This window comes from Carcharhinus amblyrhynchos, chromosome 4, assembly GCF_965287045.1.
Source record: "Carcharhinus amblyrhynchos chromosome 4, sCarAmb.v2.hapA, whole genome shotgun sequence".
In the NCBI taxonomy this organism is placed as follows: Eukaryota; Metazoa; Chordata; class Chondrichthyes; order Carcharhiniformes; family Carcharhinidae; genus Carcharhinus; species Carcharhinus amblyrhynchos.
Genome location: NC_137327.1, coordinates 115,910,689 through 115,937,815, shown reverse-complemented (window position 1 = coordinate 115,937,815; position 27,127 = coordinate 115,910,689). Strand labels below are relative to the sequence as shown.

Below are 27,127 nucleotides of genomic sequence, written 5' to 3'. Positions count from 1 at the left end.
TATGTTAATTCATTTTGTTATTTAAGAACAACATTAAATTCCATTTGCCAGTTCCTGGCCCATTCGCCCAGCCTATCTGGATCCTTCTGCAGACTTTCCACACCCTCCGCACAATTTGCCGTTCCACCAATTTTGGTGTCATCAGCAAATTTCAACACCATACACTCGGTTCCCTCCTCCAGATCATCTATATAAATGGTAAATAGCTGAGGCCCCAGCACCGATCGCTGGGGCACTCCACTAGTCACCAACCGCCAATCCGAACAGCACCCATTGATCCCCACTCTCTGCCTCCTATTTGACAGCCAATCCCCTATCCACGCTAACACCCTACCCCCAACTCCATGCCCCCTAACCTTCTGTAACAACCTCTTGTGCGGCACCTTATCAAACGCCTTCTGAAAATCAGTGGGGGGGTTGAGGCTGAGGAAAGCGTTAATTATCGAGCACAGCCTTTCTCTGCTTAGTGGGTACATTGCCAGTGGGTTCAGGGTAATGAACGTGAGGCTAACACTCCTGCTGGTTCAGCACTGTCTGAGGTAACATCTTTCAGCTTAAACCAGGTGCTCTCTGTTCTGCTGCTTGTGAAGGAAACCAGAGCACCAGAGAATTCTGCCAGGTTTCCTGGTCAGTATTTATCCCTCAACCAGCTGAAAGATCAACTGTTTTCCATCTAGTTGATGTTGTCCAAGGTTTGTGTGTGTAAATTAGCTGCCATGTTTACCTACAAACGATAGTGATTACACTTCAACAGTAAAATGGGTCTCCTCAGGTAGATGGGAAGCACAGTTTCCTCCCATACTCCAGAGATGTGCAGGTTAGATGGATGGACCATGCACAAGCACCCTTTATAGCCCAGGATGTGCAGGTTGGGGAATTAGTGGGATAAATACATGGAGTTTTGGGAGTAGGGCCTTAATAAAATGCTGTTTGGGAGAGTCGGTGCAGATGGGCCAAACGGCTGCCTCTTGTCCAATAAATTTGATGTTTCAGTGCAAGTTCTCTTTTATATTACTCAGTGAGCTGACAAATCAAACTTGGTTCTAGGATTTATTTGAATATTTGGGTTATCAAAAACCTAGTCTATTTTCTACAAAGTTCCACAAATGGTTAATCTCCACAGTGAGCTGTATGTGACGAGTTCCTTTTCGAACATTTCTGTTGCTTGTGGTATGTTCAATAAAGAGGAAGGAAACACAGATCAGATGGTTTAAAAAAGAACTCATTTACTTCAAGCTGATTTACTTCATTATCCTTTCTTGCTACTGCCTGAAAATTTAATCGCCGGATAAAGTAATCTTCTCAAATTGTTGGACAAGTTTGAATGAATATTTAATGCTGTATCTTTTGTAAATTAGGCAGTTAAAGATGGTTATTTCACTCCCTATTTGTTGGACTGTGGTGCATTTTAATGACAGAAAAGTTGGATTCTATCAGGAAATTTTTTATTTTTAAAAGTTGTACTGATGAACTTTACCGTAACGAATTAGGCAAAACAACTGTGGGCTGCTCATTGAATGACGTGGTAAAATCATTGTTCGGTCCAATGATTTTGAGGCCTAGGTAAATAATAGCTGAAAGAAAATTGGAAAGTTGAATTCAGGTTTAAGAACTTTTAAGTTGGCAGGATGGCACAATGATTAGCACTGCTGCCTCACAGCAGCTGGGAGTCTGGGTGCAATTCCAGCCTTGGTTCACTGACTGTGTGGAGTTTGCACTTTCTCCCCGTGTCTGTGTAGGGTTCCTCCGGGTGCTTCAGTTTCCTCCCACGGTCCAAAGATGTGCAGGTTAAATGAATTGCTCCTTTGTGATAGGTAGATTAGCAGGGTAAGTGTGTGGAGCTACGGGGATAGGGCCTGGGTGGGATTGCTGTCTGTGCAGACTGGATGAGCTGAATGGCCTCCTTCTGCATTATATTAAATCTTTGAAGACTTGGAAGGCTCAGTGAGAGTGGCCAAGAAGCTGTTTGATTATTGTAAAAATTCATATGGTTCATTTATCATCCATTGTGGAAGGAAGCCTGCCTTGGGATGCACAATAAATGTGCCCTTGCCATTGACACTATGCTCTGAGAATGAATAAATTCTAACAAAGCAATAAGCATGCTTTTGATTGAATGTTTGTTTACAAGTTTGTCTTGATTTTGTTTGTAGCAAACATTTGATGTCAATGACCTGTACAAAGGGCAGAACTTCAACAAGGTTTTGAACACTCTTTCAGCAATTAACAAGGCCACTGAAGGTAAGATGCCATTTTACTTGTATCTGCTCAGTGCTTACTGATAACGATCTGTGATTTTCCCAGGGCATGTTGCATGCTGTGCCCAGGGTGTGCTCTGCCCAGGGCCTATTGCATCCTTTGCTCTGTGTTGCGTGTTTTTCTCAATATGTTTGAAGGAGCTGGCCTGTCGAAGGCTGTGAATTTGTCTGTTTGGTTACTTGTTTACGTGTTTAAAACAGGAAGTGAGATGTTCAGCACATGATAAGCATGGTGAGCCAAACCATTGCTTCATCAAAATTATACTGACAATCGCTTCTAATTGTACACGGGACCCACCTTTCCTTCTATAACCCGGATAGGCCGATTGTGAGCTTGGATTGACTCCGGCAGGGCCGCTATTTTGTGCTTTGCCCTGAGATGAACAAGAATTGGATCTTCATCAGTGCCCTTCAGTGAAGAGAAACTGCCAACCTTTCTTACCCTGGTGTATCATGGCTAGGATGTTCTCACTTTCTAGTTGTGTCAGTGACTTCTGAAGTTGTCTTCAGAGACCTTGAGCCACTGAGTGCAGATAACCTATTAGAAAGCTCCATTGCGTAATAGTTATTGGTCACTTTGCTTTTCCACCTTCTCACAGCCAGCAGCGATGGTGCTCGCTCCTGGATTTTCACAATGATGAAGGGGTTGCTGCAATTGAGATTCATTTTCCACTCTAGTTCTACACCCATGTCACTAGCTGCTGATGCATGAGTCTTAATGCAGTTGGCAACAGATGAAAGATCAACCTGCCAGAGTCTGGAAGACCATGTCAGTGTTGACAGACCTGGGAAGTTTATTTTGGATATTCTCTGTAGTGTGAGGCACACCAGTGCAGTATAAAAGCGATGTTATAATAACAGTTACTTACATTTATATAGCACTGGGCCAGATAAGAACATAAGAAGAAATAGGAGCAGGAGTAGGCCATCTAGCCCTTCGAGCCTGCCCCGCCACTCAATAAGATCATGGCTGATCTGTCGTGGCTCAGTTCCACATTCCCGCCCTCTCCCCATAACCCTTAATCCCCTCGCTTATCAAAAACCCATCAACCCGTGTCTTTAAAAATATTTAACGAGGCAGCCTCCACCACTTCAACGGGCAGAGAATTCCAGAGATTCACCACCCTTTGAGTGAAGAAGTTCCTCCTCAACTCCGTTCTAAACCGCCCCCCCTTTATCTTGAGGCTGTGCCCCCTAGTCCTACTGTCCTTTCTGAGCAGGAAGAGTCTTCCCACCTCTATCCTATCCATCCCATTCATCATCTTATATGTCTCAATGAGATCTCCCCTCATTCTTCTAAACTCTAACGAGTACAAGCCTAGTTTATTCAGCCCCTCCTCATAGCTCAACCCCCTCAACTCCGGTATCAGCCTAGTAAACCTCCTCTGCACTCCCTCCAAGGCCAAAATATCCTTGCGTAAGTGCGGCGCCCAAAACTGCACACAGTACTCCAGCTGCGGCCTCACCAATGCCCTATACAGCTGCAGCAAGACCTCCCTACTTTTATATTCAATCAGGATACATTGCAACAAGTGACCAAAAGCTTGATGAAGGACGTAGGCTTTAAGGAACATCTTAAAAAGAAGAAAGAGAGTTTAAAGATGATGTTTAAAAGTTTAAAGTTTATTTATTAGTGTCACAAATAGGCTTATATTAACACTGCAATGAAGTCACTGTGAAAATCCCCTAGTTGTCACACTCCAGCACCTGTTCGGATACACTGAGGGAGAATTTAGCATGGCCAACGCACCTAACCAGCAAGTCTTTGAGGCGTGGGAAAAAACCGAACACTCGAAGGAAACCACGCAAACACAGGGAGAGCATGCAAACTCCTCACAGATGATGACCCAAGCTGGGAATTGAACTCGGGTCCCTGTTGCTGTGAGGCAGCAGTGCTAGTGACTGTGCCACCATGCTGCCCTGTGGAGTTGGAGAGGTTTAGGAAGGAATTCTACAACTGAAGGCACAGCCAGCTTCACTCTGATTAAAATCGAAGACGTACAAAATTGGGGGAGTGCAGAGATGTTGGAGGGTTGTGGGCTGGAGGAAGTTAAAGAGATAGGGAGGGATGAGACAGTAGAGGGATTTGAGCGTGAGGAGAATTGAGCTGTTGCTGGACTGCAAGCACAGGCTCAAGTGAGATTCAGTGCAAGCTAAGATGTGGGAAGCAAAGTTTCAGGTTAGATCAAGTTTACAGCGTAAGCAAAAAAAAACCTGATCCTATACAAATGGTGACGCTGAAACCATTCCTGCTGTTGCTAATAATGCGGACGGGAGCATTCGACTGCTGAACATTGAAGTTGTGACTTGTATGTTGCAAATGATTTGACCAATCATCACTCGATCTCAGGAAGCGCATTAGCCCCTGCCCTTGCTGTGAAAACTGCTCATTATCCCAGCATCACTCTGGGTGGTCAAGCGGGTCCCTCTGGGCAGTCAAGTGGATCCCTCTGGATCGTAAAGCGGATCAGTAACCTGGGAGTGTAGATTGGGTCAATCTGGAACATAAAGATAACGCCCAGCTCCTTCGCTCTGCTGCAGACAATTTTTCTTAAACCTCTCTTTCCCCTGCCTCCTGCGCCCTCACCACTAGTAAGTGTGAGGATATTTTGGTGTCTGTCATGATTCAGCTGCCTGTGCCACCTATCCCTGCACAGTCTGGGGCTGAACAAGGCTTTCCAGAATCTCTGCAGTCTGTCTACCTCCCGATAAGTTTCAGATTCTGGATACTTTGCACCAACCAAACCATCCAATTCATGTGAGTAACATCATCCATCTCCATCCCTGCCTCAGTGCAGCAGCTGCCACACTGTTATCACCTCCAGCCTTGACCACTCTGGCATTGCCCTCTTTTCCAGCCTTGAGCTGATTGGCCAGCTGACCATGTCCAAAATCATGACAAACCCTGTTTGCCCATTACCCATGACATTACTCACCTGCTATTGGCTACCAGTCTGGCAACATTTTGATTTTAAAATTCTTGTTTTCAAACCTCCTTCTCCCATAACTGCACTCCCCCTTATCGCTGTAATTTCCACGCTCTTCACAGTTCTTCCAAATCTCTCTGATCTTCCAGATCTGCCTCCTTGAGCCTCCCTGATTTGAATCCCTCCACCATTGGTGCCACACCTTCAGCTGCCTGAGCCTCGAGCTCCTTCCTAAACCTCTCTGCCTCTTTTCAAACCTGCCTCTTTGACCAAGCTTTTGGCCATCTGACCTTCTATTGTCTCATGGGCTCACTCGGTGTTGGATTTTATTTTGATAATTACTTCTGTGATGTACTTTGGTATGTTTCACTACGTTAAAGGCATAACGTAAGTGTAGATTGTTTTGTTGTGAAATGAAGTAAATCCATGTTGAGAAATGAAACCACACGATTTATAGCTGGAATAATTGTTCCTTTTTGCTTGGTTGTCCTCCATTTGTTTGGCTTCTTTTCCCGTGGGCCTGTTGGGTGGTTGGATTACACTGCTGCTTTGTTGGTGAGTGAGGTAATGGAAGAGTTGTAATTATTTGTGTCGCGTTCATCCACATAACATCAGCACGCTGCTTCATACAGATGATGTCACGATGCAACTAATTAGTTCCAGGCTGGCTGAGAATACCTGTGGAATAAAAAGATGGTGTTTATTTTAGAATATTTTAATTGAAAGTTTTCATTTAGAAGAAGGAAGCATACATAAATTTCAGGAAATTGAAAATGGATAAGGCTTTTGAGGAATAAAGATAGCAGGAAAGAGCTTTAGCAGGGACTTTGCAGGGCAGAAAGGGGCCATGAAATGCCCTTGGCAGGCAGGATTAAGGAGAATCCCATGGCGTTTTATGCAGATATAAGGAGGAAGAGAGTAGCTAATGAAAGGGTAGGTTCCCTCAAGGGCAGTGGAGGGAATTTTGTGTGGAGCCAGATGAGGTCCTTAATGAGTACCTTGCATCAGTATTCACAAAGGAGAAGGATGTGGTGGACGGTGAGTATAGAAAGGAGGATGTTGACATTTGAGGACATGTTGAGATAAAAAGGGAGGTATTGGAGGTTTTGAAAAACGTTAAGATGGACAAATCCCCAGGGCCAGATACAGTTTACCCAGAATACTGAGAGGTGAGGGAAGAAATTGCTGAGACCTTGGTCATAATCCTTGCATCCTCTTTAGCCATGAGCGAGGTACCAGAGGATTGGAGAGTAGCTAACATTGTTTCTCTGTTTAAGAAGGGCAGCAGAGACAGTCCGGGAAGTTACAGACTTGTGAGTCTTACATCAGCGGTGGGGACATTATTGAAGAAGATTTTTAGGGACCGAGAATAGGCTTATTAACGATAGGAAACATGGTTTTGTGAAGGGGAGGTCATGTATCACAAACTTGATTGAGTTCTTTGAGGAAGTGACAAGAAAAATTGACCAGGCCAGGTCAGTGGATGTTGTATACGTGGACTTCAGTAAAGCCTTTGATAAGGTTCTTCCTGGCAGAAGGTGAAGTCATGTGGGATCTGAGGTGAGCTGGTGAAATGGCTTGGGCATAGAAAGCAGAGAGAAGCAGTGGAAGGGTAGTTTTCTAACTGGAGGTCTGTGGCAAGGGGTGTTCCAGAAGAATCAGTGCTGGGGCCTCTGTTGGTTGTAATATATACAAATGATTTGGAGGAAAACGAAAGTGGTCTGGTTAGTAAATTTGCAAATGATATAAAACTTGGGGGAGTTGCGGATAATGAGGAGGATTGTTAGAAGATACAGCAGGATGTAAATCAGCTGGAGACCTGGGCAGAAAGATGGTAGATGGAATTTAACCCAGACAAATGTGAGATGATGTGATTTGGAAGGTATACTGCAAAAGGACAGTATACAGTAAATGATGGAGCCCTTAGAAATGTTTAGCAGACAGAGGGATCTAGGCATGCAGATCCACAGTTCCCTGAAAATGGCAACTTAAATAGACAAGGTGGTCAAGAAGGCGTATGTCATGCTGGCTTTCATCGGTTGGGGTTTGAATATAGGAATTTAAAAATCATGTTGCAGTTGTATAAGATTTTTGTTATTTGGAGTATTGTGTACAGTTCTGGTCGCCACACTGCCGTAAGGTTGTTGATGCATTGGAAAGGGTGCAGAAGAGGTTTACCAGAATGTTGCCTAGTTTGAAAGAGATGGATAATGAAGAAAGGTTGAACAAACTTGAATCGTTTTCATTGGAGGATGAGGGAGGACAAGATAGAGGTTTACAAGATTATGACAGGCTTGGATAGAGTGGACAGTCGGAGTTTTTTCTCGGGTCCAAGGGCCAATTATTCAGGGAATAGATTGAAAATAAGAGGGGGAAAATTTAAAAGAGATACAAGGGGCAAATTTTTCACACAGGGTGGTGAATGCCTGGAACGCATTGTTGGAGGAGATGATGGAAGCAGATTCTATAGCAACGTTCAAGAGTCTTCTGGAAAGATACATGAATAGGGAGGGAATAGAGGGATATGGACCACGTAGAGGCAAAAAAAAATTAGATTAGAGAAGCATCTATGTTGGCACAGACTTGATGGGCCGAAGGACCCGTTCCTTTGCTGCACTGTTCTTTGTTCTTATTTTACAACATTTGCCACAAAATGCAACAAATCCCCAAAACCTAGTCCAGATTATTATTCCAGTCATTATTCCAACAAACATCCCAATGAATATTTATACAAATAATTCCAATCATCCATCATTATCATTGTTGCAGCTGATGTCTGTTGTTTGGATAAAGAAAGGGTATCAGATTGGGGGATCTCCAAGTGACAGGAAAACATTGAGCACACGGCTCCGTGGTGCACATGCTTCTCTACAGGACAACGCAGACAGGGTTACAAAACATACAGGATCCCTTCTGGGGGAGCAAACAAGAGCCCAGTTTACCCTCCCAGTATCCTCGTACTTGCAGGCAATGGAAGGATGACCCAGGATAGGGGGAATATCAGAGTACCATCATCAGTACAGACTGTACAGTAGCAGCATACACCGTCATGTTTTGGAACCCAAGGCCACTTAGCACTCATGCAGATCACTAACAACCTGTCCTGATTCTCCCCCCCATGCTGACACTATAGTTAAGAAAACCCACCAAAGCCTCTACTTTCTCAGAAGACTAAAAAATTTGGCATGTCAGCTACAACTCTCACCAACTTTTACAGATGCACCGTAGAAAGCATTCTTTCTGGTTGTATCAGAACTTGGTATGGCTCCTGCTCTGCTGAAGACTGCAAGGAACTACAAAAGGCCGTGAATGTGGTCCAATCCATCATGTAAACCAACCTCCCATCCATTGACTCTGTCTACATTTCTTGCTGCCTCAGCAAAGCAGCCAGCATAATTAAGGACCCCACGCACCCTGGACGTTCTCTCTTCCACTTTGAAAAAGCTACAAAAGTCTGAGGTCACGTACCAACCGACTTAAGAAGAGCTTCTTCCTTGCTGCTGTCAGACTTTTGAATGGACTTATCTTGCATTAAGTTGATCGTTCTACACCCTAACTATGACTGCAGAACTACATTCTGCACTCTTTCGTTTCCTTCTGTATGAACGGTATGTTTTGTCTCTACAGTGCGTAAGAAACAATACGTTTCACTGTAAATACATGTGACAATAATAAATCAAATCAAATCAAACTCCATCGAGGCTGGACAGGGAGCTGGGTCCTCACCCATTTTGCTCCGTTCCACTGGCCCACCCCGGATTCTCCCACGTGGCTGCTGCAGCAGGTAGCTGTGAATTCCAGGTGGAACTCACTGTCTGACTGTTCTTCAGAATTCGATATTCTTCAATCATCAATTCTTGCTCAAACTCTGGCATTTCAGAATCTGAATGCTAATTACTGAGCTGCTTTGCAGAATAATACTGGAATCCGTGTTTTGCTACAACAGAGTGAGGAAGGTTACTGCTTGTCAATTCAAACATCACTGCTGTATTAAAGATCTGGCCTTTCAGACTGTGAATAGGAAGGACAGCGCAGAGTACTTCTAGACACAGAGGGATGAAGCAACTGCTTTCACCAGTCGCCACTCTACCAGCGAGGTGGACAGGTTTTTTGATTAAACAGAGAAGTGTGCACAGTTCTATTCAAGTTTCAGATTGGTTGACAGGGAGGTTAGTTGGGCACAGCGTGTTTTTCCTGCACAGTGTTTTTGAGAGTGAGCCTAGCTGCTGGGGATTTAACCTTACCAGAAAGGCAAAGCTAAGGGGTCACATGTGAAATGGAGACAAAACCTGGGCATGGAAACCGTGCTGAATGAAACATACACCTGGTTACGTCTCTATGACACTGATCTGAGGCAAGCTTGCTCTGGCACAGTTTGTGTTACATCCCATAGCAGCCACTGCTAACTGTACACTGGGAAGCAGGCCTGGATTAATCATGAGAAATTTCCCGATCAGTGCTATTTATTCATTACACTTAGCCAGGTTTGGAACTCTGCCGTGCCCTGATTGGTCAGCTATGTGTATTAGAAAAATAGAACCCCTACATTGCAGAAGGAGGCACTGTGGGTTTCCTCCAGATGCTCTAGTTTCTTCCCACAGTCTAAAGATATGTGGGTTAGGTTGATTGGCCATGCTAAATTGATCCTAGTGTCAAGGGATTGCAGGTTAAATATGTGGGATTATGGGAATAGGGCCTGGGTGGGATTGTGGTCAGTGCAGACTCGATGGGCCAAATGGCCCCCTTCTGTTCTGTAGGGATTCTATGACACCATTTGACCTATCGAACCTGCACTGACAATAATTCCACCCAGATCCTGTCATAGCCCCGTAACCTCACATATTTACCCTCCTAATCCCCCTGACATGACATTAAGGGGCAATTTATCATGACCAACCAACCTAACCCGCACGTCTTTTGACTGTGGGAGGAAACCGGAGCACCTGGAGGAAACCCGAGGAGACATTGCTGAGATATTCTGAATTGGATCTGAAGCTGTTGTAACACAGTTCTATTTCTGTGTCAGATTATTAACAAGAGATCTGTTGAGAGGCTTGAGATGTAGAATTGCCTGACACACTTGTCAATGCTGCCAGCATCCTCTGCTGTCACTGTTTACATAGAAAGAGCCCAAACTTCCATTTTGCTTTCACTTAAGCTTTAAGCTCCAGATTGCGGTGAATATTCAATGTTAAACTCAATTTACTCAGAGTTTCTTAAGATGATGTGTTTGAGACCAGTAGCTGCTGTTTGTTTGTTTGAAGCCAAGTATTGGATATTGTGATGAGTGCTCCTTTAAGCTGTTTGACCAGGTGTTAACCTTAAAGGGACCATGTAATGCAGTGAGCCAGCCACAGATAGCAAACTGAAATGAGAGAGAACCCTTCATGTTTATTTTCACATCTTCTCTAGAAGTGACTAATCTAATTGCTGAATGTCACTTTGTTTGATTCTGGTTTTTTGGGTGTCTGTCCAATGGAAACCAAATATTTTATCACCTCACAGTAAAATCGGCCATACTTCGAGTACAACTGTTGATTGCATTAGCTTTAGGATATTTCTTACTACGTTAGAAACAAAGGAACATAGGAATTAGCAGCAGAAGTTGGCAAATTCAACCCCTTGAGCCTGCTCCGCCATTCAATCAGATCATGATTTGATCTCTCCATGGTCTCAAATCCACCTCCCCGTCTGTTCCCCATATCTCCTGATCCCTTTTTTATTAGAAATATATCTATCTCCTTCATGAAATCATTCAACGATTCAGAGTCCACCCCACTATGGGGCAGCGAGTTCCACAAATTCACCACCCTCTGCGAGAAGTAATTCCTTCTCATCTCTGTTTTAAATCTATCATTTCTCAACCTATACCTGTGATCTCTTGTTCGAGATTGCCCCATAAGGGGAAATGTTTGGTCTATAGTTACTTTATCAACTCCTTTTAAAATTTTATATACCTCGATCAGATCCCGTCTTATTCTTCTAAACTCCAATGAGTATAAGCCCAAACTGTTTAATCTCTCCTCACACTTCAACTTTTTCATCCCTGGAATCAATCTGGTGAACCTCCTCTGAGTTGCCTCCAATGCCACCACATCCTTCCTCAAATAAGGAGACCAAAATTGGACACAATGCGCCAGATGTGATGTCATCAACACCCTATGCAATTGCAAAATGCTTTAATACTTTTGTTCTTTTGCGATAAGTGCCAACATCTGTTTGAACATAAGAAATAGGAGCAGGAGTAGGCCAACTAGCCCTTCGAGCCTGCCCCGCCATTCAATAAGATCATGGCTGATCTGTCGTGGCTCAGTTCCACATTCCCACCCTCTCCCCATAACCCTTAATCCCCTCTCTCATCAAAAACCCATCAACCCGCGTCTTAAAAATATTTAGCGAGGCAGCCTCCACCACTTCAACGGGCAGAGAATTCCAGAGATTCACCACCCTTTGAGTGAAGAAGTTCCTCCTCAACTCTGTTCTAAACCGCCCCCCCTTTATCTTGAGGCTATGCCCCCACTCCTACTATCCTTTCTGAGCGGGAAGAGTCTCTCCACCTCTATCCTATCCATCCCATTCATCATCTTATACGTCTCAATGAGATCTCCCCTCATTCTTCTAAACTCTAATGAGTACAAGCCTAATCTATTCAGCCTCTCCTCATAGCTCAACCCCCTCAACTCCGGCATCAGCCTAGTAAACCTCCTCTGCACTCCCTCCAAGGCTAAAATATCCTTGCGTAAGTACGGCGCCCCTTTGTCTTTTTTATTACATGTTGCGCATACATACCGACTTTCTGTGGTTCATGAACATAGGCACCCAGATCCCTCTGTTCAGATGCATTTTATCTCATCAGTCACCAACCACCCGACTGTCACCCAGTTGCTCGATAGAATTGAATGGAGGGCTGTCCAGTATTTGGTTCTCTTTGTTACATTATTAGTGACCATGCCAGAGCTGCCTAGTGGAAGTCTTCCTAAAATTCCCTTCCTAAACCCCTCCACTTCTCCAATTCACTCTCCTCATTCAAGATGCTCCTTAAAAATTACTTCTTTGACCCAGCTTTTGGTCATTTCAAGGTGGATAAATCCCCAGGACCTGATGAAGTGTATGCCAAGATATTGTGGGAGACTAGGGAAGAAATTGTGGGTAACCTAGTAGAGATATTTGAATCATCGATAGTCACAGGTGGGGTCTCTGAAGATTGGAGGGTGGTAAATGTTGTGCCTTTGTTTAAGAAGGGCTGCAGGGAAAAGCTTGGGAACTACAGGCCAGTGAGTCTCACATCTGTAGTGGATAAGTTGTTAGAAGGCACTTTGAGAGATAGGATCTGCAGAGATTTGGAGACGCAAGGACTGATTAGGGACAGTCAACATGGCTTTGTGAGCGGAAAATTATGTCTCTTGAATTTGATTGAGCTTTTTCAAGGTTAACCAAGAACATAGATGAGGGCAGTGCAGTTGATGTTGTCTACATGGACTTTGACAAGGTACCACATGGTAGATTGTTGCAGAAGGTTAAATCTCATGGGACCCAGGGTGAGGTAGCCAAATGGATACAAAATTGGCTTGGTGAAAGATGGCAGAGGGGGTTGTGGAGGGTTGTTTTTCAAACTGGAGGCCTCAGGGATCAGTGCTGGGTCCAGTTATATTGTCATTTATATGAATGATCTGGATGAGAATTTAGTAGGCATGGTTAGTAAGTTTGCAGATGATACCAAGATTAGTGGCATAGTGAACAGTGAAGAAGGTTATCTAGGATTGCAATGGGATCTTGATCAGTTCGGCTAGTGGGCTGACAAATGGCAGATGGAGTGTAATTTAGGTAAATACGAGATGATGCATTTTGATTGATTGAACCAGAGCAGGACTTACTCGGTTAATGTGGGGCGTTGGGGAGAGTTACAGAATAAAGAGACCTAGGGGTACAGGTTCATAGCTTCTTGAAAATGGAGTCACAGATGGACAGAGTGGTGAAGTAGGCATACAGCATGCTTGGTTTCATTGGTCAGTAAAAAGTCTGTCAACACCAGGTTTTAGTCCAACCGATTTATTTGATAGTAAACTCACTAGCTTTGGAGGGGATTCCCTCTTCTTCAGGTGAATGGAGAGTTCTGGCCTCAGACAGAACATATAAAGCACAGACAGTTTTCAGATTACTGTAATCTGAAGAAGAGGGAATCCCCTCCAAAGCTAGTGAGTTTACTATCAAATAAATCGGTTGGACTAAAACCTGGTGTTGACAGACTTTTTACTGTGTTTACCCCAGTCCAACGCCGGCATATCCACTTCATTGGTCAGAACATTGAATACAGGAGTTGGGACGTTTTGTTGAAGTTGTACAAGACAATGGTAAGGCTACACTTGGAATACTGTGGACAATTCTGGTTACCCTATTACAAAAGGATGTTATTAAACTAGAAAGAGTGCAGAAAATATTTACAAAGATGCTACCGGGACTTGATGATTTGAATTATAAGGAGAGGCTGGATAGACTGGGACCTTTTTCTCTGGAGCATGGGAAGCTTAGGGGTGATCTTGTAGAGGTCTATAAAATAATGAGGGACATAGATCAGCTAGATAGTCAATATCTTTTCTCAAAGGTAGGGGAGTCAAAAACTAGAGGACATAAGCTTAAGGTGAGAGGGGAGAGATATAAAAGTGTCCAGAGGGCCAATTTTTTCGTAGAAAGGCTGGTGACTGTCTGGAACAAGCTGCCAGAAGCAGCAGTAGCGGCAGATGTAATTTTGTCTTTCAAAAAGCATTTAGACAGTTACATGGATAAGGTGGGTATAGAGGGATATGGGCCAAATGCAGGCAATTGGGATTAGCTTAAGGGGTTAAAAATAGGGGCAGTGTGGACAAGTTGGACTGAAGGGCTTGTTTTCATTTTGTAAACCTCTGACTCTATGACTTGCTCTAATGCCTTCTGGTAAGTGTTGATGTTAAAAGAGACTTTGATGTTCTGGTGCAAGGAATGCCAAAAGTTAGCAAGCAGGTGCAGCAAGCAATTAGAAAGGCAAATGGTGCATTGGCCTTCATTGCAGGGGAATGGATTACAGGAATGAAGAAGTCTTGCTGCAATTAGAGTATTGGTGTGACCATATTTGGAAGATGGTCCCTTCGACAGTGTAGCATTCCTTCAGTATTGACAGTCCAACAGTGCAGCACTCCCTCAGTACTGACCCTCTGACAGTGTGGCACTCACTCAGCATTGACCCGCTGACTGTTACGGCACTCCCTCAGCACTGATCCGCTGACAGTTATGGCACTCCCTCATCACTGACCCACTGACAGTTACGGCACTACTTCAGCACTGACCTTCTGACAGTGCGCCACTTCCTCAGTGCTGCACAGGGAGTTTTGATTTGGACTGGAAGCTTCTAGCTGAGAATGAGTGAAAGCTGTTGCAGGCTGTCGTTTCGTCAGTGACAATTGTTTTCGTATGCATTTGGTGTTAGAATAAAACCAATTTTGCCGCTGGATTGGAAATCTTGAGAATCAGGGTTCTAATCGCAGTGTGGAAATTTAAGAAATTGATTTCAGCTTTTTGTTTAAAACCATCTGGAAATAAAAACAATAAGAGTTACAATGAATCTGTCTGATTTGTGTAAAATCCTACCTGGCTCAGTCTGAGTCCTGATCCTGGATGTAATTCCTGTCCCCGGGCAAGCTGTTTCATGTTTAATTGCCTCTTGAAGCGGCATTGCAGCTCCTTTTATATCAAACCTTAAAGAAAAAATAATCAGTAGCTTTTTAGAACAACTTGGACTCAAAGGAGAACAAGCCCAGTTTCTCCTCCTCTGTCTGTGACGCTTTCCTTTGCATCTTCTGTGTGGCTTCAACATCCTTCCGACAAAATGATGTCCAGAGTTGGCCACAGTCATTTATATCATAAAAATACTGCAGATGCTACCTCGTATTATGTTGATCTTTCTCTAAATCCTGGCTATGACTGTAACACTACATTCTGCATTTTCTCCTTTCCTTCTCTATATATGCTATGCTTTTCTGTATAGCACACAAGAAACAATACTTTTCACTGTATACTAATATATGTGGCAACAATAAATCAAATCAAAACGCTGGAATCTAAAATCACAACAAAGGACTCTGGAAAAACTCACCAGGTCCTTCAGTATGTATTGGGGGAGAAACAGAGTTAATGTTTCGAGTCGTTGTCTCTTTGTTAGAACTGAAAGGAGGGAGAATGTACAAAAGCAGCCATATTAAGAACAAATGACAGATAACCTGCTGTGAGATGAGGAGGGATGTTTTGCATTGGGGGAATACTCATATGGAATATCTAAAGAAAAAAGGGGTGTTAAGATGGAGGAGAAAGATCAAAATCTACAGTTACCAAACTCAACGTCGAGTCCTGAGGACTGTAATGTGCCCAATCGAAAGTTCAACTTCTGTTCCTCCAGTTAAAGCCGAACTTCACTGGAGCATTGCGGCAGGCCAAGGACGGGTATGTGGGCGTGAGAGTAAATTAGCCAGAATCCTCTGGTCAGGCTGAACTGTGATTGGTAAAGATTCACAACCAAAACAGAGGTTATAGGGTGTTTAGAGTAGCAACGTGTCCCAAGCGTCACAGCAGGATTTGCTACTGAGCCTCAGAAGGAGATATCAGGACAGTGACCAAAAGCTTGGTTAAAATGATCAATTTGAAGCTATGTCTTCAAGGAGAAGAGGGGCAGAGAATTGTACAGTGGGAAATCTGGAACTTGGAGTCTAAACAGTTAAAAGCACGGAGATTAAATTGGGTGTGCGCAAGAGGCCAGAATGGAAGGAATACCGGGATCATAGAGATTGTCTGGCTGAAGGAGAGTACAGAGGAGGGAGCGGCATCGCTTGCTTACTCTTGTAAGACTCAGTTTGAAAAGCCAAGGATTCTGTAAGTGTCCTCTGAACCTGTCCTTCCATCATCATGATTTGTGTGTACATACCCCAGGATGTCGCTGATCCTGCACTCCCTTTAAATTATACCATTCTGATCATATTGCCTCCCTTAATAATACTTCTCAAATTGGAATCACTTCACATATTTCCTCATTTGGTTGTATCCGTCCTGTAACTTCCTATTTCACCAATCACACACGTGTGTCCCTCTGACTCTGCTGCCTGCAGTTTAGCTCAGAAGTGGTAATGCTTTTCTTTATTTGTTCACGGAATGTGGGTATCTCTGGCTAGGCCCACAGTTGATACCCATCTCTAATTACTTGCGGAGGTGGTGGTGTCCTGCATTCTGGAGCCACTACAATCTATATGTGTAGGTACACCCACAGTGCTGTTAGAGAGGGAGTTCCAGGATTTTGACCCAGCGACAATGAAGGAACGATATATTTCCAAATCAGGACAATGAGAGAATAAGAGGGGAACTTGCAAATAGGTTTCCAGGTGCCTCCCTACTGAGGCAGAACATGAAATGGAATCCTCACCCATCCTGCTCTCACAGCCATCCTAAAGCCGAGTGTGAATTTGCAGTTTGGGAGAGAAGTGGATAACAAGACGTCCTCCTCAGAGAAAGTTTGTTCCATTTCATTTTAGAGTTTTGTTAAATCCTACATCTGCTTTCATGCCACAGTCTTAGCACTGATGTGAAGTGAAACCATTTTGCCTGGATTGCTGTCAATGTACGACAGGCTCTGGGCTGTGGAGGGGATTTGGGCAAGAGACTAAATGAAAAGGCATGAGGGCAGAGAGCAGGAGAAATTCAATGAGCAGAATTGCAAACATGCTGCTAAAATTAAAGTTTATTTATTAGTCATAACTAAGGCTATGTTAACACTGGAATGAAGTTACTGTGAAATTCCCCTAGTCGCCATACTCCCGTGCCTGTTCGGGTCAATGCACCTAACCAGCACGCCTTTCAGACTGTGGGAGGAAGCTGGAGCACCCAGGGGAAACCCACGCAGACACAGGGAGAGCGTGCAAACTCCACACAGACAGTGACCCAAGCTGGGAATCAAACCCGGGTCCCTGGCACTGTGAGGCAGCAGTGCTGATCACAGTGCCACCCCAAATTGGATTGAAACAGAGACGTCAACATTTAAGAACAGGTTTGATGGGGATTGAAGGAAATGGGATTGAAGGGAATGGGTGAACAGAGCGGGCATCTGGGTTCAGGATAACCCGTGTATGGCAGATAAATGGTAACAGGGACTGGGCAGGGCAAATAACCGGTGTCCATGTTTGAATTTCTAATGAATCCATGTTTGAATATCTGACCAATCCATGGTGCCAAGACTGTAATGAAAACTCAGCTTGAACGAAGTAATATTTTACAGAAACTAACTTGTAGTGGTGTATGTTATTCCTCCCTCCTCGGGTTGGTTTTAAGATGTTATCACCATCATCATCAGTAATAAATGTAACATTCATGGTGTTACACTGACTGATGCAAATTACCATGTCATCCCTTGACATTTTGTATTCGTAAACTAGAAACATAAGGAACTAGTTATACACAAATTATAATGATTACTAAAATAGTTAAAATAGTCGTAGTTACAAACAACTAGTTACAAATTCGACCAAGAGAAAGAAGGTACTGAATTGAAATAATTGAAGATGGCACATTGCTGGAGATCACGGCTGTTATCAATCTGAATTGCAGAATAATCTTCAAAGGTCCATTGTCATCCTGTCATATATATTACAGGAACTGTTTCCACACTGTCTATCAAACACATTCTCTTGATGGCAGTATGGCACTGTGCCGGTGATCAGTGTGCTGAAAATATGATGGTTTCTTCATGCCCGCTCCATCCTCAAACCCTGCACGAACTCTTGTGTGGAACGCATTCCTGTAAAATATTGTCAATGCGCAAGGGTAAGTCCAGCGATGCTGTGCGCAGGAATAAAGCATCAGCAGGCATGAACGCAGGCCGGGAACAGGACTGACGCGCTACCTGTCTCCAAGCTAAGGAGCACTTAATAACCCCCTTCTCCGCCCTCCCTCCTTCCCTGCCCGCCCGCCCACCCATTATCAGTCCAGTAATATCTACTCAGAAATCTCTGATGCTCCTTCTCGATTTGGGACATTTATGTTAAAGGAGCTACAAAAATAAAAGTTGTTGCTGTTGTAAAGCATGTCAGCAAACTACCTTGCCGTGCAAAAGTATTTCCAAAGGAAAATGTGACAGAGTTGGTAAGCAGAACTGATGAGGAAACATTCTGCTGAAATAAATTCCACCAGGTTTTGAGAGGGTGAATAAGGGGAAGTTGTTCTCCATGGTGGGAGGAATGGTAACCAAAGGATGCAGACTTCAGACAATTGTCAGAAAAGCCAGGCAGGAAATGAGGCAAGTTATTCTTTTTACACAGCCGAGTTATTGTGATCTGGAATCCTTGGGCCTGAGAGGGCGGTGCACACAGATTCAATAGTGTAACTTTCACAAGGGAATTAGATAAATAATCGAGAAAGAAGAATTAGTTAAATCACGAGGAAAGAGCAAAGGAAACTGAGACCACACCTGGACTATTGTGCACAGCTTTAGTCTCCTTGCCGAAGGAAATATAGGCTTGCCACAGGGGAGGTACAACAAAGGTTGGCTGGACTGATTCCTGGGATGGCAGGATTGTCCTGTGTGTGGGGATTAATAGGAAGGGCCTTTATTCCCTGGAGGTAAGAAAAATGAGAGGTGATCTCATTAAAATATATAAATTGTCTGGAGGGGTTTGATAGGGTAGATATTTTGCTTGATGGCAATTCTAAGTAGAAGTCACAGTCTCAGAATTAGTGGTTGACCATTCAGGACTGTGATGAGGAGAAATTTCTTCACTCGATCAATCAATCTTTGGAACTTTCAACTCCGGAGGCTGTGGATAATCAGTCATTGAATAGGTTTAAGAAAGAGATTGATTTTTTTTGACATTGAGAAATTGGGATAGTGCAGGAGTGGGAGTTGACATTGAAGATTGTTTATGATCTGATGGAATGGCAGCTTGAGGGGCTGAATAGCCGAAACTCCTATCCCTTGTGTTCTTGTAACTAATTGGATAACTGTTTCAATGAGTCATCACAGGCTCTATTGTTTCAATGGCCTACTTCTGTACTGTAGGATTCTGTAAATCCTCTAATGATCTGGGAAGGAAGGAAGGAAAGATTGTGTTACAGTCAGTAATGCTGTACCCAGGCTAAAAGTTTTGATGTAAAAAGGCAGCAACTTAACTGAACTTGCAGAGCGTGCTGACTTCTGTAATTGGTACAAGATTCACGCCTGATGTCCAACTGTGACGAGGCTTTATTGACCAAGCTCATCAACTGAAGCAAGCAGAGTCTTGTGTTGTTTCAAGACTTTGATCAAACATCAGAAATCAAAGGTTTTTAAATCAAAAGAAATGTGAAAATCCAGGGCTCTTCAAGTGTGAACCTCTTGAAATAAGATTGTGGAGACTCTGGCTGTTTAACGATGTAAATATGTAAATATTTAAACAGGAAAATGATGCCTGAATATCTGATTGCCAGTGGTTCCTGTTTGATGAAAATATTAAATTGGATGAGGATTCCTGGCATTTGAAGCGGGAATGTGATAAAGATGAGAAGAAGAAAGCAAGAATAGAGGGAAGAGATTTGCATTTATATCTTGTTTTATCACATCTCTGAGCAATGTCTCTTGCACTTCATACACATTGAATTGCTTTGAAGTGGATTGGCTGCTGTAGATGTCACATGGCCACCACCTTGTGCATAGTGGGAGCTCACAGAGTGAGTGGCTGTGCTTTGTTTGTGTTGGTGTTTATCACAGAGGAATATCCACTGGAACCCTGCCACAGTTTCTTTGTCTCCTTGAAATTGTTTTGTGGGATCTTTACTGTCCGCTCAAAGCATGAAAATGATTTAATTCCTAATCTCAAAGTATCTCAGTCCTAATTGTCAGAGCAGTGAGATTGATTGGAGGGAAGGAAGGATTGTATTACTGCAGAATGATTTTGTACATTGGTCATGATCGTAATAAAACAGAGAAGGTTGAAAGGTGATATGATTTTTTTTAGGATTCTAATGGGATTGGAGAATGTGACGAGCTGTTTCACCTTGTCCAAAGCAGGACAATCAGAGCCTGCATTGAAAGGGGCAAACTCTAACCTGGGGAAACTGTGGAGGAAATATTTGTCCCAAAGTGGATTGGGTGGGAAGGTGAGATGTGAAAGTTTGTAACCAGGATCCCAGCGGCAGGCTTAAGGTGATTGGCTGCCAACGGGAAGATGAGAAAAGGCTTTTTGATACAACAAGGGCGGGATTTTCCCAAAGTGTCATCCCAGGTGATTCCTATTGGCTTGGGTGGCATGATCCTGATCACAATTTTCCAAAGATGATAGTTTCGTTACCGAGGTGGGGGAGGGTGTCGTTTTGCTGCATCATTGAGAGGGCCGGGTCCTAATGATGCTGGCCTCTTGGAGATCGGGGTGCCCGTTTTCATAGAACGATAAAATCTTATAGTGCAGGATGACACCATTCAGCCCATCAACCCTGCACCAATCACAATCCCACCTGGGTCCTAACCCTGTCACCTCATGTTGTCCTATTTATCCTGTTAATCCCTCTAACCGATCCATCCCTGGACGCTAAGGGGCGATTCAGCATGGCCAATCAACCTAACCAGAGTTTGATTAAAGAGTTGCTTAAAGGGTTTTAATGTTAAAAGACCCCTGCACCCTATATTGCAGGCACCATCGCTGCCGCACCTGCCTCATTTGTCTTATCACTCCAACCCTGGCAGCGTCAGTTGGCTGCGCTAATGTCCAGGCACTTCCCAGCCACATCCCTGACCACATGGGGGCTGCACTGGCCCCTGAGCTCCCAGTGTGGTCATCACATCTGGCCTCTGCTTTTGGAGATCATCGGTGATTCCTACTGGCATTGTGTTATGCCGGTGGGGGGAGCATCTGGCATTCCCAGAAGATACAGCGTGAAGGCAGTTTTGAATATGTAAGTGTATTTAACGGCTTGGTGACCAGGGTCAGGTCCTCACTGGACAGTGAAGCTAACAACTTCGCTGGCCAGGATGGGAAGGGTCTCATTGTGACATCTTCTTGTCATAAATCCTGTTCTGGCTTTCTCATGGGAGTTTGCAGCCATGACAAGATTTAGGCACATTTCAGGTAGGTGCAGGAAAATCAGCCGCCAGTGTTTGTGATTTGGAATGCACAGCCTGACAGAGCAATGATTACAGATTGAATGGTCACCTACACACACGCGTTGGGTAAAATCCTAAAGGAGAAATTATATCTCAGAAAGTGAGGAATTGGGACTGATTGAATTCAATGGGCTGAATGGCCTTCGTCTGGGCTCTATGGTTTTCAAATCTTTCTACCAGTAAGGGTTTTCCTCGCCATGTCTAAATCTGTTGTAAGTTTGTTGATGGAGATTGTTTGCTGTGATTGGTCAATAACTCTATCTTTATCCAACCATGTGACTCCCAGGCTGATGAAAGGTGGACTGAGTGAACCTTGGTCAGTCTTTACCCAGTGATCCCTGTTTGAGTGCTGCACGGGAACGGCAGCTTGGGTGATGGACTGAGGAAGGTGTGGAGTGGAACTGAATGACTTGTGTAATTGGAATGGAGCAGTATGTGTCAGCATTGAGCTTCCTCCTCCTGTTCTGGTCACTCATTCTGTGAAAGGTAATGCAGTCAGCACTGTCCTTAGTCTGTGATTGCATCAAGCTTCTCATTGCAACTGTGCCAGATTGTTGGATAAAATATGAAATTAAGGTTCATCTTTATTTCCTGCCACAGACTAGTGTCTAGGCAGAGACATTTCACACACTCACACAGACTTCCCTTCCAAAACTGATAGCAAGATGGAATGGGAATCACAACAGGCACAGCGCACACAATAAACGTACAACAGGCACAGCACACAATAAAAGAACAACAGGCACAGCACACAATAAACGAACAACAGGCACAGCACACAAACATACCACAGTCACAGCATGTACAAGAAATGTACAGCAGTCACAGCACACACAATAACTCGATTTATATCAACAAACACTCTGGGTGGGGCAGACTGCTCACTTCTCTTGCCTTGAGGCTACTGTGTGTTTCCCTGCGTCTGCCTGTCTCTCTCTCTCTGCCTGCTTCTCCCTCTTTGTGTCTCTCCCTGAGCGCCCCTCTCTTTCTCTCTCGCTCTGTCTCTTTGCTTGTTTCTCTGTCTCTCTCTGTCTTTTTGTGTCCTGTCTCTCGCTTTGCCTCTGCCTCTCTTCTGCTCTGCCTCCCTCTCTTCCTTTACCTTACCGCCCCTTTCTGTCTCTCTCTCTCTTTGTTTTTCTACCTCGCTATCTCAAAGAGATGCTGTCAGATTCTCCTCTCTTCCTTTCATTTCCTTAACCCTACTCCCTCATTCTCTCTTCCTGCTCTGTGTCTTGGCATCTCCCCCTCCTCCTCCCTGTTGCTAATATTAATTGCCTGGGGGATTTCTCCAGAGCATGGCTCATAACGTAGCTTTTCGTTTCTAGTTTTACTTAGAAGAACAGTTTACCTAATAATTGTGTTAAATAGCCACTGGTCTCGCTGCCGCTCCTCCCTCCGTCGCTGCCGCTCCTCCCTCCGTCGCTGCCGCTCCTCCCTCCGTCGCTGCCGCTCCTCCCTCCGTCGCTGCCGCTCCTCCCTCCGTCGCTGCCGCTCCTCCCTCCGTCGCTGCCGCTCCTCCCTCCGTCGCTGCCGCTCCTCCCTCCGTCGCTGCCGCTCCTCCCTCCGTCGCTGCCGCTCCTCCCTCCGTCGCTGCCGCTCCTCCCTCCCCTCCCCCCGCTGCTGTCTCGTCGCCCACCTCCCCCCCTCCCCCCACTCGCAGACTCTGCCTCAACAGGTTTGGGAGAGGGTGTTTGATGAGGGGGTTGGGTGGGACACTCTGGACTCTGCGCTCTCTTTCTGCCGTTTACGCTTGTCTCTGCATGCTCCACCTGGTGACACTTGAGGGGATTGGCACTTCCTCTCCAGTTCATGTGTTCTAAGGCTAACGATTCCCACGTGTGGATGGGAATGTTGCATTTATTTACGGAGCTTTTCAGAGTGTCCTTGTAGTGTTTCCTCGCTCCTCCTACTGATCGCTTACCATTGCGGAGTTCGGGAGTCTTGTGGCGGCATACGAACAATGTAGTCACCCATCATAGCTGGTCGAGTGTGACCAGTGTCTTGATCCTGGGGATATCGGCCTTGGAGAGGACGCTGGTATGTCTATCCTGCCAGCAGATTTGCAGGAATGAGCAGAGGCAGCATTGATGAATCTCTCCAAGGATTTGAGATTTCTGCTGTACACTGTCCATGTTTCTGATGCATACAGGAGGGCAGCAACCACGGCTATTCTGTAGACTATGAACTTGGTGCTGGATTTAAGGTCTCGGCCTTTGAACGCTCTGTTCCTCAGGCATCCGAAGACTGCACTGGTGCATTGGAGTCATTGCTGGATTCGTCACCTGCAGGAATCGGGGGAAAAGTCTTTATTTGTTGGAGTCATACTCCACGAAGAAAGATGGTTATGATGGTTGGAGATCAATCATCTCTATTCTGGGACATCACTGCAGGAGTTCCTCAGGGTAGTGGCCTAGACCCAACCATCTTCAGCTGCTTCATCAATGACCTTCCTCCATCATAACATCAAATGTGGAGATGTTCGCCAGTGACTGCACAATGTTCAGCGCTGTTCGTAACTCTGCCAGATCACCAACAAACTGTTCTGGTCCTTCTGTGCCGACACTATAGTGAAGGAGATTGTCATTGACTTCAGGAAGTGTAAAGGAGGACATGCACCTGTCTACATCAATGGGGACAAAGCATAAAGGTCGCAAGCTTCAAGTTTTAGGTGTCCAGATTACCAACAGCCTGTCCTGGTTCCCCCCATGCCAACGCTATAGTTAAAGCCCAGAAAAGACTTAAGGAAGGAGGCTAAGGAAATTTGGCATGTCGGCTACAACCCTCACCAACTTTTACAGATGCATCATAGAAAGTGTTCTTTCTGGTTGTATCACAGCTTGATATGGCTCCTGCTCTGCCCAAGACCACAAGAATCTACAAAGGGTTGTAGACTGCCCTACCTTTGGCAAAAGATGTTGACTAACTTATCTCTGCTCTTTAAGGACCTCTGTAAGATCACCCCTTAGTCTCTCACGCTGCAGGGGAAAGAAGTCCCAGTCTATCCAGCCTCTCCTTATAACTCAAATCATCAAGTCCCCGTAGCATCCTGGTAAATCTTTTCTGCACTCTTTCTAGTTTAATAAAATCCTTTCTATAACAGGGTAACCAGAACTGTACACACTATTCCAAGTGTGGCCTGACCAATGTCTTATTCAACTTCAACAAGATGTCCCAACTCCTGTATTCAATGTTCTGACCAATTAAATCAAGCATGCCAAATGCTTTCTTCACCACCCTGTCCTTCTGTAACTCCACTTTCAAGGAGCTATGAACATGTATCCCGAGATCTCTTTGTTCTGTAATTCTCCACAACATCCTACCATTAACTGAGTAAGTCCTGCCCTAGTTTGATCAAAATGCATGACCTTGCTGTCACTGTGTCAAAGTCCTGGATCTCCCTCCCTAACAGCACTGGGACTACAGGGGCTGCAGTGGTTCAAGATGGCAACTTCTCACTACCTTTTCAAGGGCAGTTAGGGATGGTTAATAAATACAGGCCTCAGCAGTGATGCCAGCATCCCATAAATGAATTTTTAAGAATCTTTAATTTTCTCCTCCTCACTATTCCCTTGCTTCTTGAGCATCCTTGGGAAGAGTTCTGTGCCCTCTGTGCAGACAGAATTGTCCTACCATTTCCTCCTCCTCTATTTCTGGACTGTACAGGACCTACATTTGTCTTCACTAATCCATCTTTATGTATTCAGACCAATTTTTCGAATTTGCTTTTATGTTACTTGCAGGTTTGCTCTCATACTCTCTTTCCTATGTTAATCAATCTTTGTCCTCTGCTGAATTCTAAGCTGCTCACAATCCTCAGGCTTCCTACTTTTTCTAACAAATTTATATGATTCCTTTTTGGATCTAATATTATCCTTAATTTCTCTTAGCCATAGTTGGGTGGCTTTGCCTGTTGTGTTTTTGCACCAGATGGGAGTGTATAACTGTTGCAAAGCACACATTTTTCCCCTAAATATTAACTATTGCCTATCCACTATCATACTTTTTAAGTTAACCAATCTGTCGCAGTCACTCACTCCATGTATTTTCGTAATTTCCTTTGTTTAGACCTAGGTCCCTAGTTTCAGATTGGATTACTTCACTTTTATATTCCAGTGAAGAATACTGTCATGTTCTGGTCATTCTGCCCTGAGGGACACCGCACCAAATTATTAACAACACCTCCTCATTGCATAGCACCCAAACTAGCAAGCCTGTTCCCGAGTTGGTTCCTCAATATACTGGTCCCAAAAGCCATCCTACATATACTCCAGGAATTCATCCCCACTATTATTGCTGATATGGTTTGCCCAGTCTATATGTACATTAAAGTCAACCACGATTACGGTAGCATCTTGTTACATCTTGTTAAACAGATTAATTCTGTTTAACAAGATGCTACCGTAATCGTTAAACAGATTAATTCTGTTTAACTCAGTTAATTTGTCTATCTTGTTGTGAATGCTCTATACAATCAGATACAATACATTTGGATCAACTTTTTTAACATTTTTATGCATCTTCTTTTGTACCACAACCCTATTTACTAATAAACCATTTTTAAATTCTGCCTTCCAATTTGCTTTCTACTTTTCATTCTTATCTTCATTTCCTTCTCCTGTGTATCCCCATTCAGGTTCCCATCTTCTTGTCTCTCTAGTTTAACCTCTTCCTCTCAGTACTTGCAAATGTGCCTGCAAAGATATTGGTCCCAGTCCCTGCAAAGATATTGGTCCTGCTGGGTGCAAACCATCTGGCTTGTACTGGTCCCAAGTTCCCTAGAATCTATCACAATGCCTCAGGAATCTAAATCCCTCTCTCCCACATCTTTCTCTGGTCTATGGAGGAGGGGTGGCACTGTCACACAGTGGTTAGCAGTGTGCCTCATAGCGCCAGGGTCCCGGGTTCGATTTCTAGCTTATGTGTGCGGAGTATCCCACAGGTGCTCTGGTTTCCTTCCACATTCTGAAAGACATGCTGGTTGGGTGTATTGGCCATGCTAAATTCTCCCTCAGTTTACCCGAACAGGCACTGGAGTGTGGCAACTAGGGGATTTTCACAGTGATTTCATTGCAGTGTTAATGTAAGCCTACTTGTGACACTAATGAGTAAACTTATTCTCCTGTTCCTGATCTCGTTAGCACAGGATTAATCCTCAGATTGCAACCTCTGAAGTTCTGCTTTTTAATTTAATTACTATATTCTGCTTTCAGAATTTTGTCTCTCTCTACCTGTGAAATTGGTACCTACATGGATCACAAGCTCTCCCCCTTCACAATGTCTGCAGTCACTCAGCATCATCCTCAACCCTGGCACCTGGGAGGCAACATACCATCCTGGTCTGCAGCCACAGAAACGACCATCTGTTCCCCTACAATAGAATCCCTTCTCACTGTGCTCTACCACTCTTTTCTCCCCTGTGTAGCTGATGACATGGGCTTTGTTCTTGCTACATTTTCCTGAGAAGCCATTTGCCCCAGCAGCGTTCTGAATAGAAAATCTGTTAGAGAGGGAGAGGGATCCAGGAGACTCCTGCGCTACCTAACTCGTGCTTTACTCTGTCTGGTGGTCACCCATTCCTTTCTGCCTTTGCTCGCTTTACCTGCACTGACGTGGACCACCTCACTCTGCGTGCTGTCCATGAAGCTGTTTGGATGCTCCACAGTGACTCCAGCCACTGCACCAGATCTGACATCCTGATTTTGAGTAGCTGCAGCTATAGACACTCCTTACACCACATGGTCACATCCTGGGCCTTGGAAGTGCCCCTGATTTCCCACATCACGCAAAAGGAGTATTCCAGT

The 27,127-nt window shown here is 44.4% G+C and overlaps 1 protein-coding gene across 4 annotated transcripts in view; it reads left to right on the top strand.

The window, feature by feature from the left end:
- arhgef6 (Rac/Cdc42 guanine nucleotide exchange factor (GEF) 6) overlaps positions 1-27,127 on the top strand; it is a 149,599-nt gene that overhangs the window by 36,219 nt on the left and 86,253 nt on the right. For all 4 annotated transcript variants that reach the window (XM_080187785.1, XM_080187784.1, XM_080187783.1 and 1 more), the window contains exon 3: positions 2,154-2,241. In XM_080187785.1, coding sequence (XP_080043911.1) covers positions 2,154-2,241 — 88 coding nt within the window. The remainder of the gene's footprint in view (positions 1-2,153; positions 2,242-27,127) is intronic.